Source organism: Polypterus senegalus, chromosome 8 (assembly GCF_016835505.1).
Source record: "Polypterus senegalus isolate Bchr_013 chromosome 8, ASM1683550v1, whole genome shotgun sequence".
NCBI classification, from domain to species: domain Eukaryota; kingdom Metazoa; phylum Chordata; class Cladistia; order Polypteriformes; family Polypteridae; genus Polypterus; species Polypterus senegalus.
The window spans coordinates 172581455-172598101 of NC_053161.1; the positions used below are offsets into that span (position 1 = coordinate 172581455).

Sequence of the window (16647 nt, forward strand, 5' to 3'; positions counted from 1 at the left end):
GGTGGCGCACTGTCCGGGGTTTATTTTCTGCTTTGTGCCCTGTGTTGGCTGGGATTAGCGCCAGCAGACCCCCGTGACCCTGTGGTTGCGATATATAGCGGGTTGAATAATGGATGGATAATTGTATGCTTTGCGCATATGCAGCTTGAGTGAATTCTCTGAATTGCTATTTTCCACTCCTTTTCTGATATATTGATTGAGATCTTTTTCTCATTGCCAGTGACCTTTAAACAAAAATAATGGAAATGGCTACTTGTGTGAGACACTCTGTGCTGCATCTGTAGATAGTAAATCCTGCCAAACAATAGCAAATGCAGGATTAGCTCATCTTTTTAAACTGTATTTAAAACGTTCTAATTTAGAAATCTAACAATCAGCATTGTCTGCATAGTAAAGTAGCTCAGTGTCATTTTTTAAAATAAAACACAATACTTACATAATTTCCTTTACAACGCGGGCCTCATGGCTCTGAAGGTGAGGCATCAGGCTGCTGTGGTCTCCCTGCTCTTTACAAAGAGGGCACTTGGACTCATTTGGACACTTAATCAATATAATCAATGCTGGCTTTATATTCTCTGCCTTTATGGAGAAATGTGGATGTGGAAATCAAGCCAGAAATAATATGTAATGTTAATTTGGCAGAAATCGCTATCGTGCATTTATAAATGACTAACTTAACTACGAAAAAATCAAGTTAAATAATATGTAACAAATGTTAGTGACGAGGATAAACATAAATACGTCTGATATTGTACACTAACATACTACATAACAGCTCATAAATAAGTTAAAAAGTTGATATAGCTTAAATAATGAGGCAAATATTAAAAAGAAATACAAAGAAAACAATTCATTTAAATAATATACAGTACTTAAAAGATATAATAATGACGATCGTAGGCAATATATAATCGTATATGTCACTAGTTTTGTTTAATGGCTCCAACGTTTCCTTAAATATACTGTGATTCTTTCTTGCCATTGTTCCGGCCGGTAAACGTTTTCAGCTCCTTTTCTTTTCCGAACTGCCAAAGCTGTACAGCTGCTGCTGTTCTCCTCTTTCTACAGACTGTGGGAGGTCGCGGGGCGGACTGTGGAAGGCAGGGGGCGTGGTCTCGGTTTATTGCGCACGCGCGTTGGTGGACTCTCGGTTCTCCAAACAGCCACGTCATTCGGGCGAGGCGACGGAAACAGAAGTCACCCTGTTGTCTCGCATTGTGCGGTGCAGGAGACGGGAGGTGATTGCCGACTGAGCGAAGCAGGAGACTGAATCAGTTTAGAAATAACACCATCGCCGAGAGACAGTGGGTAAGTACCTGTGGTTTGGTCTCTGCACTTTATGGTTGAGTGAGGTTTTCATCCGCTCCATTCAGTTACTGTATCAGAGGCGAGCAGCGCGTTCTCTTCAACCAACACGCCACCGACCTTTTGCTCGAGTAAATCCCCTCTCTATCCTGCGTGCTTTTGGCTCACTTCTCATGTTCGAGTGCCATTTCTATTTCACGTCGCTCAGACAGGCCGCCACCCCCTCCAGTTCATTTCTTTCCGTGTCTTCCTTCACTCGTGTCCTTCCCGAATCGCCAAACGCGAGGGGGAGGCGATTCCACCCACGCAGCGCTTGGTTTTCCACTTTTCGTTCTCTTCTGTCAGTCCGCGGTGTTCAGTTTGAAGTTTTGTCACCGGTCGGCTTTCGAAAGAGCAACGAGAAATCAGTTGGGCTTTACATTTCTGATTAGAAAAACACTGCAACGAAACCGAATTAACCTGAAGTCCGTGGCCACGGAGAGTAGTCGAAGTGCATGCGAGCTGAGAACGAAAACAAATGTATAAGGCGAGAGAAAAGTGTCGTGCCGGTATCCCTCCGTTAACAAGCCTGGTGAAGTCTAAATGGAATGTTCGTATCTGTTAAAGACGGGCATCCATAATCAGTGTATGTGTACTTATATGATTGGCCTAATATTCTGAGACTGCTTAATGCAACGTAGTCAGCATGCACTGCACGGATAAACAATTATACATTTTTTTTTCTTCACGCATATGATACAGGTTTAAAAAAGGGGGGCGTGTTTTGGGCGTGCACCGAATTAACATCTTTCTGGAGCAAAATCTTTCAATGCCTTTCAGACAGCCCTGGTGTCGCAATCCCTCCTAATCCACTAACAGCTGTGCTTGGTTTTCTTCCAGATGGATTTAAAGTGGAGAAGGACAAACAAGCTGTAATTTTCTTTACTACTGGCACGTAGACTTGTCTTGCTCAGCTGGAAAAATCCTAACTCTCCTATTCTAAGTCAGTGGGTAACTGTTGTTATGTACTGTTTGAAATTCTCACTTCGAGGATCTGTTCAGAACTGTTTTGAAAACCTGGCAGGATGTAATCAATAACGTTTTAGAATCCGCTTTTATATTGGGAGTGAAGACTCCTTTCTCTCTTTACTATTCTCAGTAGTTTTACTCTGGCTGTTGGCCTCATGGGTGAGGGTTGATTTGAATTCAGTTTTATTAAGTTTGACTTGATTGTATGGAATGTTACAGGCTTTTAATAAATTAAATGGAAAAAAAAAGTTTTGGTGCTACAGCTCCGAACCAGTAATGCCAGTTGATGATTATTAGATAATTGTTAGTGTTTGTGTCTTTCAGTTTCAGCAGAATTAATTTTACACTCTAAATGCAGTTTCCATGTGTGTCGTTTTTTTTTTTTTGTTTCCACCCTTATTCTATAGATGCCCAAGTTTAGTGGACTGGTAAACCAAACTCATTGTGCAGGCTGCCCTTAAGATTTATTTTTTAACATATTATTTCTTTCCATTGCTATGCAGATGATGCACAGATAATATCCTCCACTGAAACAGATTAAAAAAAAATCTCTTAAACCTTTCTTAGAATGTCTGGAAAAATTTAAAAGATGGGTGTCACTAAATGTTCTGAGTTTAAATGACTAACAAACAGATTGTGTGTTTTGCACCTTCTGATCTTGCTTGTGCTCCTCCAATTGATCTTGGTGTTTTGTGTGACCTGCGGTGAACATTTCACAGTAGTGTGTTGGTGTGATTTGTGATGATGCCCTCAGGTTTGATGAACAGATTGACTCCATTGTTACAGCCTGTTTCTGTTAGCTTTGTGTATTTGCTTCCTTTCTGTACTTGATTTTGAAAAACGAATGAGTGTGTTTGTCTCTTCTCAGCTTGACTGTTAGAACTCCTTACACACTGCAGTTAATCGGTCATCCCTCGCTCGTCCAATACGCTGTTGCCAGACTCCTAACGGGCACACGAACGCCGAATCACTTCACACCTGGCTTAGCTTCAGTTCACTGGCTTCCTCCAGGGCCGAGTGAGTTTAAAATCTGACTGTTTGTTTGTTTTCTTACTCCCTAAATGGTTTAGCCCCCTCTTATGTCACTGACCTCTTACACCCTTACTCTCCTTCACAGCCACTGAGGTCCTGTGACCAGACGTTATCAGTGTAGACTTCAGCTTAGAGGGGTCGTGTTTTTGCAGCAGCTGCCCCAAAGCTTTCAAATCGTCTGTGTTTTTATCTGAGGTTCGCACTGCTTTGGGCTCTTTTAAATCCAGCCTGATAGCCTCTCATTTTGCTTTTATCTGTTTAAACTTGTATGTGTTTATTTTTGGTATATTTATTTACTGTATCTATATATGTATTTGGTGAAGTTATGGGAGCTGTGCAGCACTTTGGTTGACTTGTGGTGTTTTAAATTTTCTGTATAAATTAAACTGGACATGACTATTATTGGACATGATTATGGTTCTGGGTACAAATTAAGCTGCCCTATGATGGCCCATAGTCTGTTCCTGCCCTGCACAGTTACACTTGTTTTTCTTCTCATATCCCGATGACTTCAGTTTGTGTTTCTGTTGTATTAGACATAGTGGCGAGGTAAAAAAAATATATATATTTATAGTCCAAAGACAGCTTAAACATAGCGATTTGCCCCAAACAAATATCTCAATACCTGATGCAGATGAAATGCCACACTGGAAGGTGAGAGATAGTTAATTACATCCCATCACAGCCCCTGGGAAGGTGGGGCTCCCCTGTCCCCTCAGCGTTAATTCAGATTGATAGAAAGGGTACACATCCCATCACACGGCTGTCCCTAACGTAGAGTTTACAGTGGTCAAGAACATATACAGTACAAGTGGAAGGTGTGCCAGATGAATGAAAAGTAGGGTAAAAATGAGGTGGAGTGTGTGTGTGTGTTTGGGGGTGTTGTAAAATAGCCTAAAATACAGTATTGCTTTTAAAGAAGTAGCCAAGAAAACACCACCCACGAAAGCCCTTTTATTTCCCCCTGCAGATGCAAATCAAAAGTGGCTTAGCTGGATAAAGAAAATGCAGAACTGGCAACACTGAAATGGAGTTGCAAAGACAGTCAAGTTAGGTGGACTGGCACTGAGCCGTGTGTGTGTGTGTTCACCCTGTGGCAGACTGGCTCCCTGCTTGATTTTTTTGTTCCTGCCTTGTGCTCAATGATTCCTGGTGTAGGCGCCAGCATCCATGCAATTTTGACGTGGATATGAGGGTTAAGGAAATGGACAGACAGGAGTTTTCTGGCACAGCGTGTACTGATATAACAGCGTCTAATTATGCAGCTTAAAATCTTCTCTCCAGCACACCTGTCTCGTTTAAAATTGTCCAAAATGTTTCCAGGGCAAGAGCCAACCTGTGAATGTTGCAATCAAGGCACAGCTTCACTAGGCCTCATGTTTTGGGCCTGCGCCTAATTTAACATTCATCAGACAGCCTCGGTGTCGCAGTCCCTCCTAATTCACTAACAGCTGTGTTTGGTGGGCTCACAGAGGGGCTTAAAGTGGAGAAGGACAAACAAACTGTGATTGCATTTACTTCGCTATTGGCACATAGGATTCTTCCAGCTGAGCAAGACAAGTCTAACTCTCCCCTCTCAAGTCAGTGGGTAGCTGTTGTTATATACTCTCTGAAATTCTCACTTAGAGGATCTGTGCAGAACGGTTTTAAAAACCTGGCAGGGTGTAATCAATAACGTTTTAGAATCCGCTTTTATATTGGGGGTGAAGACTCCTTTCTCTCTTTACAACTCTGTTATTTTAACACTGACTGTTGGCCTTTCTGCCTCCCTCTCTTTCTCATTGGTGGGGGTTGATATGAATTTAGTTTTGTTGAGTTTGACTTGAAAATGGACAGACAGGAGTTTTCTGGAACAGCTTGTACTGATATAACAGCGTCTAATTATGCAGCTTAAAATCTTCTCTCCAGCACATCTGTCTCGTTTAAAATTGTCCAAAATATTTCCAGGGCAAGAGCCAACCTGTGAATGTTGCAATCAAGGCACAGCTTCACTAGGCCTCATGTTTTGGCCCTGCACCAAATTAGCATTCATCAGACAGCCCTGGTATCACAATCCCTCCTAATTCACTAACCGCTGTGCTTGGTGGGCTCACAGAGGGGCTTAAAGTGGAGAAGAACAAACAAACTCTAATTGCCTTTTCTTCACTATTGGCACATGACTTGTCTTGCTCAGCTGGAAGAATCCTAACTCACCTCTTCTAAGTCAGTGGGTAACTGATGTTATTTACTATTTGAAATTGGAAAAAAATCAAATTCACACTTAGATGATCTGCACAAAACAGTTTAAAAACCTGGCAGGATTTTTGAATAAGCATTTAAATTGAGGAAGAGAATTGTCTTCCCTTTATTTTTTTTCCCTACTCTTAAAGTTTTACACTCTCGGCCTAGCTCTGTCTCTCTCATGGGTGAGAGTTGATTTGATTTGAACGAAGCTTTGTCAGGTTTGACTTGCTTCTATGGAATGTTACTTGCTTTTAATAAATTCAATAAACTGTTAAAAAATCTCTCTCTCTAGCTCTATCTGCCTGTCAGTCTGTCTATTTCTCTGTCTATCTCTCGATCTATCTTTATAGAGAAAGAGATAAAGATATCCATATTTTTCTCTCTCTCTCTCTCTCCATCTGTTATGTCTATATGGCCTGGAACCTCTGCAGATTTTATTTTTCTCCAACCATCTGGAGTTTTTTTTTTGTTTTTTCTGTCCACCCTGGCCATCGGACCTCACTCCTTTTCTATGTTAACTAATGTTGTCTTATTTTAATTTCTTATGTTGTCTTTTATTTTCTTCATTATGTAAATCACTTTGAGCTACTTTTTGTATGAAAATGTGATATATAAATAAATGTTGTTGTATCTCTCTCTCTCTCTCTCTCTCTCTCCATCTCCATCTGTGATGTGTCCCTCTCTCTCTCTTTCTTTCTCTCTCTCTCTTATTCATACATATACTGTATATGTATGTATGTGTGTGTGTATCTATACTAATAAAAGACAAAGCCCTGACTGACTGACTGACTCATCACTAATTCTCCAACTTCCCATGTAGGCAGAAGGCTGAAATTTGGCAGGCTCACTCCTCACAGCTTACTTACAAAAGTTAGGCAGATATCATTTCTAAATTCTACGCGTAACGGTCATAACTGGAACCTACTTTCGTATATTGTATACGGCCATAGCGGGCAGCTCGGTCGCCGTGTGAGGCGGAGTTGCATCTTGCGTCTTGCATCATCACGCCTCCCACGTAATCAAGTGCCTGCCCATATAAGGCCGTCCCTCAGCGGCACTCCAATAGAAGCACTCTACCACTAAATATTCAGACGAAGATGAGATGGTCAGGGTGGTGTTTGACACAAACTCAGTGAAACTGCGAGAGAAACTTTTTAAGTGCCGGGTCTTCGCTAACATTAAATAGAGCCGTGGACATCGCCAGATCGCACGAGATAGCACAGGCACAGCTCAGAAGCTTCGATGCATGTACTCCGAGCGGCTCACGTGAACTGACTATGAACGCAGTACGCAGAGAACAAGCAAGACCTCTAAAGAGCGCAGAGACTTTTGATCACGTGAACGTGTCTGCAAAAAGTGGTGTCTCCTGCCCTGCAAAAATACTATTAAAGTCGAGCAGCCGGCGCGCGTGCATAGCTGTGCCGGCCTTTGAGATGCTGACTGCGCTTCTGCCTTAAGTCAAAGTGAGCACTTTTCATTTTTTTCCTCCTTCCCCTGAGCGATAGCCCACTGTACACGCTTATCACAGCAGGAAGTCACCCGTCGTCAACACGTCTGATGTACTGACAAGAGACCTCTTCCTGCTATGTGCGTACCCGTACAAGCAGGCTTGCTATTGAGAATGAATGGGGGTGGCGAGAGGCAGTTCATCACTCGCCCACCACACAGTCACCTCCACTACAGTATGCTGCCTGCAGCATCTGCCCACCGAGAACGAACACAGTGAGGCCAATGGCGGCTAGTGAATTACCCACCACCGCCCCCATTCAACAGGCAGCCACCCAAGGCACACTACAATGCTATACCCCCTGCCTCCCTGTTCACCCTCAATGGCCACCGCTTGCAACATTATCAGTCGCCCATCAAAAATGAACGGGGCAGCCGTGTGTGGTGGGCGGTCAGTGAAACGCCCCCCCCTCCACTCCATCCAGCCTGCGTCCAGTCAGGAGCAGTAGCTGCAGCGGCATAGTGGGCAGGCAGTGAACCGCCCCATCAAGCCTCCGTCCTGCACACAAGCGATAGATGTGGCACTGGTGACTATGGAGCACAGGTCACCGCTTGGCGCCGGGAGCCATCTGAGGGACACTACACTGTGCGAGCAGTGAAATCGACCCCCTCCAGCCTCCGTCCAGCCACCGCTTGCAGCGTCCCCAGGCCGAAGATGATGGAGCGGCAGTTTCTGAGGCGCATGCGTCACAGCTGTGGCTCCATTCGTAAGTCGTAGGTCGGATGTCCATAACCTGTGGACTACCTGTACCTAAGACGTATTGGTAAATTACACAAAATTTCACTAGATGTCAGTATTACTTCAATTAGGCACTAGCTTATCGGCAGTATGAGACCCAAATCAGTAAACCGTATCAATAAACTTACAGTAAAGTACACTAATGTAACAATATAAACTATTATTGAAAGAACATTGCTGAATGTAAATAACACTAAGGCACATTCCCGATTTATAAACGCTAAACAGTACACTTTAAACAACATTGCGTCTTAACATATAACAAACACACAATGCAAGTCAAATGCAGATAAACCCACCTCTAGTCATTAATGCACACTTTGTGACCAATTTGGCATATTAGAAATTCTCAGCTATTGCCATTATTATAACTCCTTAAGGAAAATAAGAAACGAGGGAAAACACACTAACATCCCATAATACATGTTCTTGTGCATGCTGGGAGGTGCACCTTGTGAGCTCTTAATTATTGCTGTCTCTCTAACGCCAGGCCTGAGTGCTGCTATGCCACCACTTTACGAGATGCTCTTCTTCTTCCTGCCTGGTGGACCTTCACTTCACTCCCAGATTTGTTTTCCTCCTGACCATTTGATACAAAGAGTGATGAGTTACTGTCAAAGAGCTGAGAACTGTCTGACTTGACCTAAACTGTAACGGAGTGGGTGTTATAAAATGAAAATTAAATGTAATTAGATCTGAAAGATGCAATTTAGATGGAATTAAATCCTGATTTTTTTTTTCTTTCAACAGAGAGAGAGAAAAAGCTGCAGTTTACTGAACCATCCAGATGGATATAAAAGAGGAGATGTGTGAGGTTGACCTAAATGTCATGGAGACAAGGATCATAAATGTTAAGGAGGAGGACTGTGAATGGGAGCCTGTCCACCCTAAACAGGAGAGTCTGGGAATTAAGGAAGAGGAGGAGGACTGTGAATTCTGGTCAGTGGCCATTAAAGAAGAGCCTGAAGAGAACTCTGTCAACAGTGTGACTGACATCCTCACAAGTGTGGAGGGCATTAAGGAAGACACCCATCATTATGGATATCAAGATGATGCAGCGACCACGTTAGCCTCTTATCAAAGCACACACTTTTCATCTCCAGAGTCTTCTATCAATGTGAAGTCTGAATCATCACTGTCTGACACAGAAGAGAGTGAAGAAACTCTAGAAGATCAGCCGCTTTCAGAGAAATCTGGAACAGGTAAGTAAAAACAAATACGGTCAATGACCTTAAATGGCAGTCTAGTGCTTGTTAGGGGAAACCTAGAAATGGGGATGCACAGTTTTATTGTGTGTTTAGTGTCGTGTGAAAGTTCCTCTATGCTGCTGTAAGGTGATCTGCTGTTCTTCCATTATGGTTGTAACGTTATGCAAACACTCTAAGGCAGGGGGTCTCTTAACCTTTTTTCCCCTGAGAGCTACTTTAACAAAATCAAAATGGCTGAAAGCTACTCGTGTTTTCTAACATTTATTCTCATAGCTTATTTCAACCCAAACAAACTGAATAAGCTTGTTTTGCCTGCACATTTACAAAATGTTGGGTGTCCACAACTCTCATTTTGCATTAAAACATCACAAACAAAATATTTAGTTCACCTGTAAGTGCATTTTGTTTGTCTGCATGCATTTTCGAGTGTATCTCACACTAAGGGATTAAAACATGAATGCTGTCAAAACAATGCAATTCCAAATACACAGATATGACGTCTTCATTTTGTCACATGTCACTGGTTCACTTTATTCACAGGTCCAGTTGCACGTGTGATGTGTTTTTTAGTTAGTCAGACGACTGGCACTGAGGTCTATGGTGGAGTGGAGCCACTGAGGTTCACTCTCATGGAGTCATTTCAATGTTCGTCTGTCAGTCTTGCTCTGAACTTTGATTTTCATGACATTCATGTCAGACTTACAGAGGTGCGGTGACCCAAACAAAGCAGACATTTTCAGAGCTACTTGGTGAAGATTCTTATAGTTATCGGGCTCTACTAAACTCCAGAAATGCTGAGAATGCAGTTGAGACTTTAACTGCACATTATTTTGAAGGTTTACTAATATATAAAATCCAGTGTCTCTCTGTTTGTATGTCTGTCTGTCCGCTGTTCATGAGAGAACTACTTTAACAGATTTAGATTGGCTTTTTTTTCTATAATTTGCTTGAACATTCCGGTTGATTTTGTGACTTCTCTCATTTCGCTTTGTATCAGAGTTTGCATGCGTTACTAATTTATTTTTGCGAATCCAAGAGAGAGGCAGCAGGCTGAAAGGAGGGGCCTTCCTCACTCACTCGCCAGCTTCAGGGTGTGTTCCTTAACTCCGCTTAGCTAGCGAATGAGAGAACAATTGAATTCAACTTTGTTTCGTATTTAAAATAAAGTGTTACTGAGGTCTTGACAAGTTTGAGTCCGAATATTCTCAAGTGTATGCCACATTGAAAACACAGATTGCTATTCAGAATGTGGATCGTGATTTTATGTTAAAAGGATCGTGATATGATGTTTTGGAAAGACTGCCCACCCCTAATTTGACTAATCAGGTTTTCAAATTTATGTTGGACTCATCGACCCTTTGGCGAGCTACCGGTAGCTCGCGAGCGACGTGTTGGAGAACCCTGTCCTAAGGGCTCATTTATACTTCTCGCTCAGTGCGTGTATGCATCATGGCTGCATCACGTTCCCAGTGTTCATCTGACGCTTCCTCTGAGCAGGTCCTCAGAAATGAACGCGACACATGCGCTAGTTGCAGTACCAGCAAAACGTCGGGGGGCACAGTGTGATAAAAGTCTGAATGTGACGTCAGAGTCTCTGTTTACTATCTACATGTGACAGAAAGCTGCTTTGTGGATCCTTGGGGATTGATGTGCCTGCTGTGATGTTTGCTGAATGGTTCCATGTGGTGAAGCACAACGCCGACACAGTAATGCATTCGTGGTGCTTTTTATTCAAGTGTCGTATATTCCCGATTTTAAAAGTCTCACATACCATCATCTGTGCCTTTTCTTTTCAGAATGTATGGTGGCGTATTTGAGCCACAGAGAAAAAAAAAAATTAAGAACACGGTGAAAAGGTCTATTTTGTGAATAAAGTTGATATTTTGGCTTTAATCTCTAAATGTCCACTTTAGCCTCGTAGTTTACTTTATCATTAAAGTAGACTGTCGTAAATGTCATCTTAAAACTGACACAGTTGTTAATCGCTACGTGCTTTTTAGACTTCCACCTGAACGGACAGCAGCAATCCCCACACAGAACACGTTACATTTATGATATTCCAGCTCTCTGCACATTTAGAATCCTTAGATTTATACTGGATACCACTTTCATGATGAAATGCATTAAAGTATATATGTTACATTTTACAGATAAGTCGTTAACTTCATTTAATAATGAAAACTGTTAATAATTACACACAGCTACAGTGGTGTGAAAAACTATTTGTCCCCTTCCTGATTTCTTATTCTTTTGCATGTTTGTCACACAAAATGTTTCTGATCATCAAACACCTTTAACCATTAGTCAAATATCCATCCATCCATCCATCCATTTCCTAACCCGCTGAATCCGAATACAGGGTCACGGGGGTCTGCCGGAGCCAATTCCAGCCAACACAGGGCACAAGGCAGGAACCAATCCTGGGCAGGGTGCCAACCCACCGCAGGACACACACAAACACACGCAAACACTAGGGCCAATTTAGAATCGCCAATCCACCTAACCTGCATGTCTTTGGATTGTGGGAGGAAACCGGAGCGCCCGGAGGAAACCCACGCAGACACGGGCAGAACATGCAAACTCCATGCAGGGAGGACCCGGGAAGCGAACCCGAGTCTCCTAACTGCGAGGCAGCAGCGCTACCACTGCGCCACCGATTAGTCAAATATAACACAAGTAAACACAAAATGCAGTTTTTAAATGATGGTTTTTATTATCTAGGGAGAAAAAAAATCCAAACCTACATGGCCCTGTGTGAAAAAGTAATTGCCCCCTTGTTCAAAAATAACCTAACTGTGGTGTATCACACCTGAGTTCAATTTCCGTAGCCAACCCCAGGCCTGATTACTGCCACACCTGTTTCAATCAAGAAATCACTTAAATAGGAGCTGCCTGACACAGAGAAGTAGACCAAAAGCACCTCAAAAGCTAGACATCATGCCAAGATCCAAAGAAATTCAGGAACAAATGAGAACAGAAGTAATTGAGATCTATCAGTCTGGTAAAGGTTATAAAGCCATTTCTAAAGCTTTGGGACTCCAGTGAACCACAGTGAGAGCCATTATCCACAAATGGCAAAAACATGGAACAGTGGTGAACCTTCCCAGGAGTGGCCGGCCGACCAAAATTACCCCAAGAGCGCAAAGACGACTCATCCGAGAGGTCACAAAGTCCCCAGGACAACGTCTAAAGAACTGCAGGCCTCACTTGCCTCAATTAAGGTCAGTGTTCACGACTCCACCATAAGAAAGAGACTGGGCAAAAACGGCCTGCATGGCAGATTTCCAAGACGCAAACCACTGTTAAGCAAAAAGAACATTAGGGCTCGTCTCAATTTTGCTAAGAAACATCTCAATGATTGCCAAGACACTTGGGAAAATACCTTGTGGACTGATGAGACAAAAGTTGAACTTTTTGGAAGGCAAATGTCCCGTTACATCTGGCGTAAAAGGAACACAGCATTTCAGAAAAAGATCATCATACCAACAGTAAAATATGGTGGTGGTAGTGTGATGGTCTGGGGTTGTTTTGCTGCTTCAGGACCTGGAAGGCTTGCTGTGATAGATGGAACCATGAATTCTACTGTCTACCAAAAAATCCTGAAGGAGAATGTCCGGCCATCTGTTCATCAACTCAAGCTGAAGCGATCTTGGGTGCTGCAACAGGACAATGACCCAAAACACACCAGCAAATCCACCTCTGAATGGCTGAAGAAAAACAAAATGAAGACTTTGGAGTGGCCTAGTCAAAGTCCTGACCTGAATCCAATTGAGATGCTATGGCATGACCTTAAAAAGGCGGTTCATGCTAGAAAACCCTCAAATAAAGCTGAATTACAACAATTCTGCAAAGATGAGTGGGCCAACATTTCTCCAGAGCTGTAAAAGACTCATTGCAAGTTATCGCAAACGCTTGATTGCAGTTATTGCTGCTAAGGGTGGCCCAACCAGTTATTAGGTTCAGGGGGCAATTACTTTTTCACACAGGGCCATGTAGGTTTGGATTTTTTTTTCTCCCTAAATAATAAAAACCATCATTTAAAAACTGCATTTTGTGTTTACTTGTGTTTATATTTGACTAATGGTTAAATGTGTTTGATGATCAGAAACATTTTGTGTGACAAACATGCAAAAGAATAAGAAATCAGGAAGAGGGCAAATAGTTTTTCACACCACTGTACCTCGCAATAGGGAGGTTCCTTACCTGGAGTTTTCATGTTTTCCTGGTGGGTTTCCACAGTGTGCCCCGGTTTCCTTCCAAAGATGTGAAGGTTTGGGGATCTAGTGACACTAAAATGACGCCAGTGTGTGTGTCTGTGTATTTTTGCTCAACTTGCGATGCGCTGATGCCTCGTGGGTACATTCCCGGATTGATGGATATAATCATTAAACATCCTTTTCAGGTGTCCTCAGAGTTTAATGGATGTTTCAGGCAATTCACAACACAGAAGCCAAACCTGTTCTCACCCTGATAACTTGCACTGCCACCTGGTGGAATCTTCCGGATTTACGTAAAGTATGTGCATGAGTATAAACAGTACAACACTTGTGTAGCGTCCGCTGGAGCATGTGTTGCGTGAAGTATAAACCTGGCCTAGGCCTGTTCTTGATAAAGAGTGCCACACGAATGTACAGTTGCAAGAAGGTTTATCCTTTGGAAAATTCCTTGGATTTCTATGTCAGTTCTCCCTAACAGTGTGGTCTGATCTTCATTTCAGTCCCCAAAAAAACGACAAAAACAATTGTCTCAAACTTAAAATAAAAAAAAATTATACTCCTCTTTCTCAGTCCTGGTCGCTTTGTTTAAACATTCACAGTCTAAACCACGGGTGTCCAACTCCAGTCCTGGAGGGCCGCAAGGGCTGCAGGTTTTCATTCTAACCCTTTTTCTAATCACTGACCTGTTTTCACTGCTAATTAATTTCTTTTCTCTTAATTTTAATAGCCCTGTTTTTACGGATTCAGTCTTCTGAAGTTATTAGTTTCTTCATTAAATGGCAGCCAAATAGAAATGAGATGTGAAACAAGCTGACAGATGACCAGCTAAACTGGAACATTAAACTCCATCCAATTTTCACTCCAATCACTTTCTTAATGAGAAGCCAATTCTTGCTATTAATTAAACCTGTTACTTAATTCCACACCTTGTTGCTGCTCTTCCTTTGTTTCAACTCACAATTTTTGCTACGCTTCCATTACCCTGACATTATTCTATCATATTTCTTGATGATATTTTGTATTCAGTGTTCCCTTAACACTAGAATTACCAGAGCCTACGAAAAAAACTCTTCGATCCGGCCCACCTTAAATCCATTCGCACCTCTCCGCCAGCGTCCTTTGTCCTGTAAATGTGCTGATAAAGACGAGCAGCAAGCAGCCGGCTATTCCATCCCCCCATCAACTTAGAACGTGCACGATTTTCTCCAAGATCATGCCTTGATTCATTATCTGGGAGTGAAGGGGAGTTTTAGAGTGGAAATAATAGATTGTTATTTGGAACACACGCATTTCATGTGTGTTCCGCTTCTGCAATAATCTGTGTAAACACATTTTTAAAACGGAAACATTTTTCATATTTTAGTAGTAAATGACAAAATGTAGGCATAAACTATATAACGTGATCAAAGATCAAATAAACACTTTCACAAAAGGTTCAAAGGAAAAGACAACAGCTTCCGTGGCGTAGTTGTAAGATTTGCTGACTTGTAATCAAGGGGCCACTGGTTCGATTCCCACTGTCTCCTATATTTGCCGTTTTCAGTAGTGAGCTGCTCTTATTGTTAATATTATACAGTATACACATACATTTGGTTTGCGTCTGTAACACACGGTGTACATTTATAGGACTTGTAAAAGTAACCTTTTTTTTTTTTTCACTTTTATTCTCTCTAAATTATGATCACGATACATACTACCGCCCCCCACCCAGGAATCTGACGCTATTAGTTTTTATTTGAAACTGGGAATAACTGGAGATGTGAGTGGTGTTTTGAGACAGTGGAACTGGACATTCTCTGATCTGGAGGGATAAAAGCTGACACACAAACGCTGGTGAATCTGCCTTCTTTGTATCTCTCCCTCACTTGATTTTTTTTTTTTTATTCAGTTTTATTGAGTGTTCCTGCTCACACTGAATTAGTTTGCACCTTATGGTCCATGATGTCAAAGCCGCACTTAAAAAAAAACGGAGACATCAGTATATATCAGGGGTGATGAACTCCAGGCCTTGACTGCCTCAGTGGCTGCAGGTTTTCATTCTTACCATCTTCTTAATTGGTGACCAGTTTTTGCTGCTGATTACTTGTTTTACTTAACTTCACTCAGGCCCCATTGTTGTTTAATTTTCTTTAATTAGCAGCCAAACAATGAGACACAAAACAATCCACCACATGACCAGCTCCCCTGTGCCCATTATACAATACAGTGGAACCTCGGTTAACGAACGTCTCGGTACACGTACAACTTGGTTTACGACCAAAAAGTTCGCCAAACTTTTGCCTCGGTTTACGACCACACACTCGGTATACGAACAAGCCAGTTTCCCTTTAGGTTTGTACATGATCAGTCTCTCCCTGTGCATTTCCTGTGCAGTGAGCGAGCAAGAGAGAGAGAGAGCGCACGACACACACAGGCGCGCATGAGAGACACACACACACACACACGCTCCAGGCTCGCATAAGAGACACACGAAAGAGAGCGAGCGAGCGAGCAAGCGAGAGAGGGAGGGTTGGAAGCATAAGGTAGAAAATGCTTGTTTTTGTTTTCAGTTCTGTTTACAGCGATCGGTTCATAGCATGCATTGTTGCAAAGTTACTTTTCTTGGTGGTTTATTAAATTACGGCTTTTTCAAATGTTCATTTTTTTTCCCCTGTGCTTAAAACTCATTAAAAAAAAAAAAAAAGTGTTTTTAGCGAGCAGTTCCTAGCACTATATAGCGCAAACTATTGCAGTGTTAGTTTTCTCTGTTGTTTAAGGTTTTCTCAGTGTTATTCAATGTTTTTACATTTAGTCTATTATTACGCTGTGCATTCTATGGTATAATTAACTATATTTGTGCTTAAAAACTAAAAATATATATATTTACATATAGTTTATACGGTCTGGAATGGATTAATTGTATTTAAATACAATCCTATGGTGGAAATTGCTTCGGTTCACGACCAAATCGGTTTATGACCAGAGTTTTGGAACGAATTATGGTCGTGAACTGAGGTTCCACTGTATCTGAAATTAAAGAGAGGTGATGGTCTTGGTAAGGTTGATCTTTCAGGTCACCAAAATATTTTGATGGTGCTCTTAGAGAGTACAGAAAAACAACAGTTTTTGAAACGTGTGCTGTGGCAGAATGAGAGCAGCAACAAGCCATGGAATTAAATAACAGGTTTAATTAACAGCAACAATTGGCTTCTCATTAAAGTGATTGGAGTGAAACTGGTTGGAGTTTGAAGCCCCAGTTTAGCTGGTCATCTGCTAGCTCGTTTCACATCTCATTTCTGCTTGGCTGTCATTTAATTAAGAAAGGAATCCATTCAGAGGGCTGAACTCTTCTAACAGGGCTATTAAAGTGATGGGGGAAAATGTTAATTAGCAGGGAAAACTGGTCACTGATTAGGAAAAGGGTTAGAAT

The 16647-nt window shown here is 42.0% G+C and overlaps 1 protein-coding gene across 1 annotated transcript in view; it reads left to right on the forward strand.

The window, feature by feature from the left end:
* Positions 1–911: 911 nt before the first annotated feature.
* Positions 912–16647, forward strand: part of LOC120533439 (zinc finger protein 239-like) — a 33752-nt gene continuing 18016 nt past the window's right edge. Inside the window, exons 1-2 of the mRNA XM_039760336.1 lie at positions 912–1308; positions 8564–9015. Coding sequence (XP_039616270.1) covers positions 8601–9015 — 415 coding nt within the window. The 5' untranslated portion in view covers positions 912–1308; positions 8564–8600. The remainder of the gene's footprint in view (positions 1309–8563; positions 9016–16647) is intronic.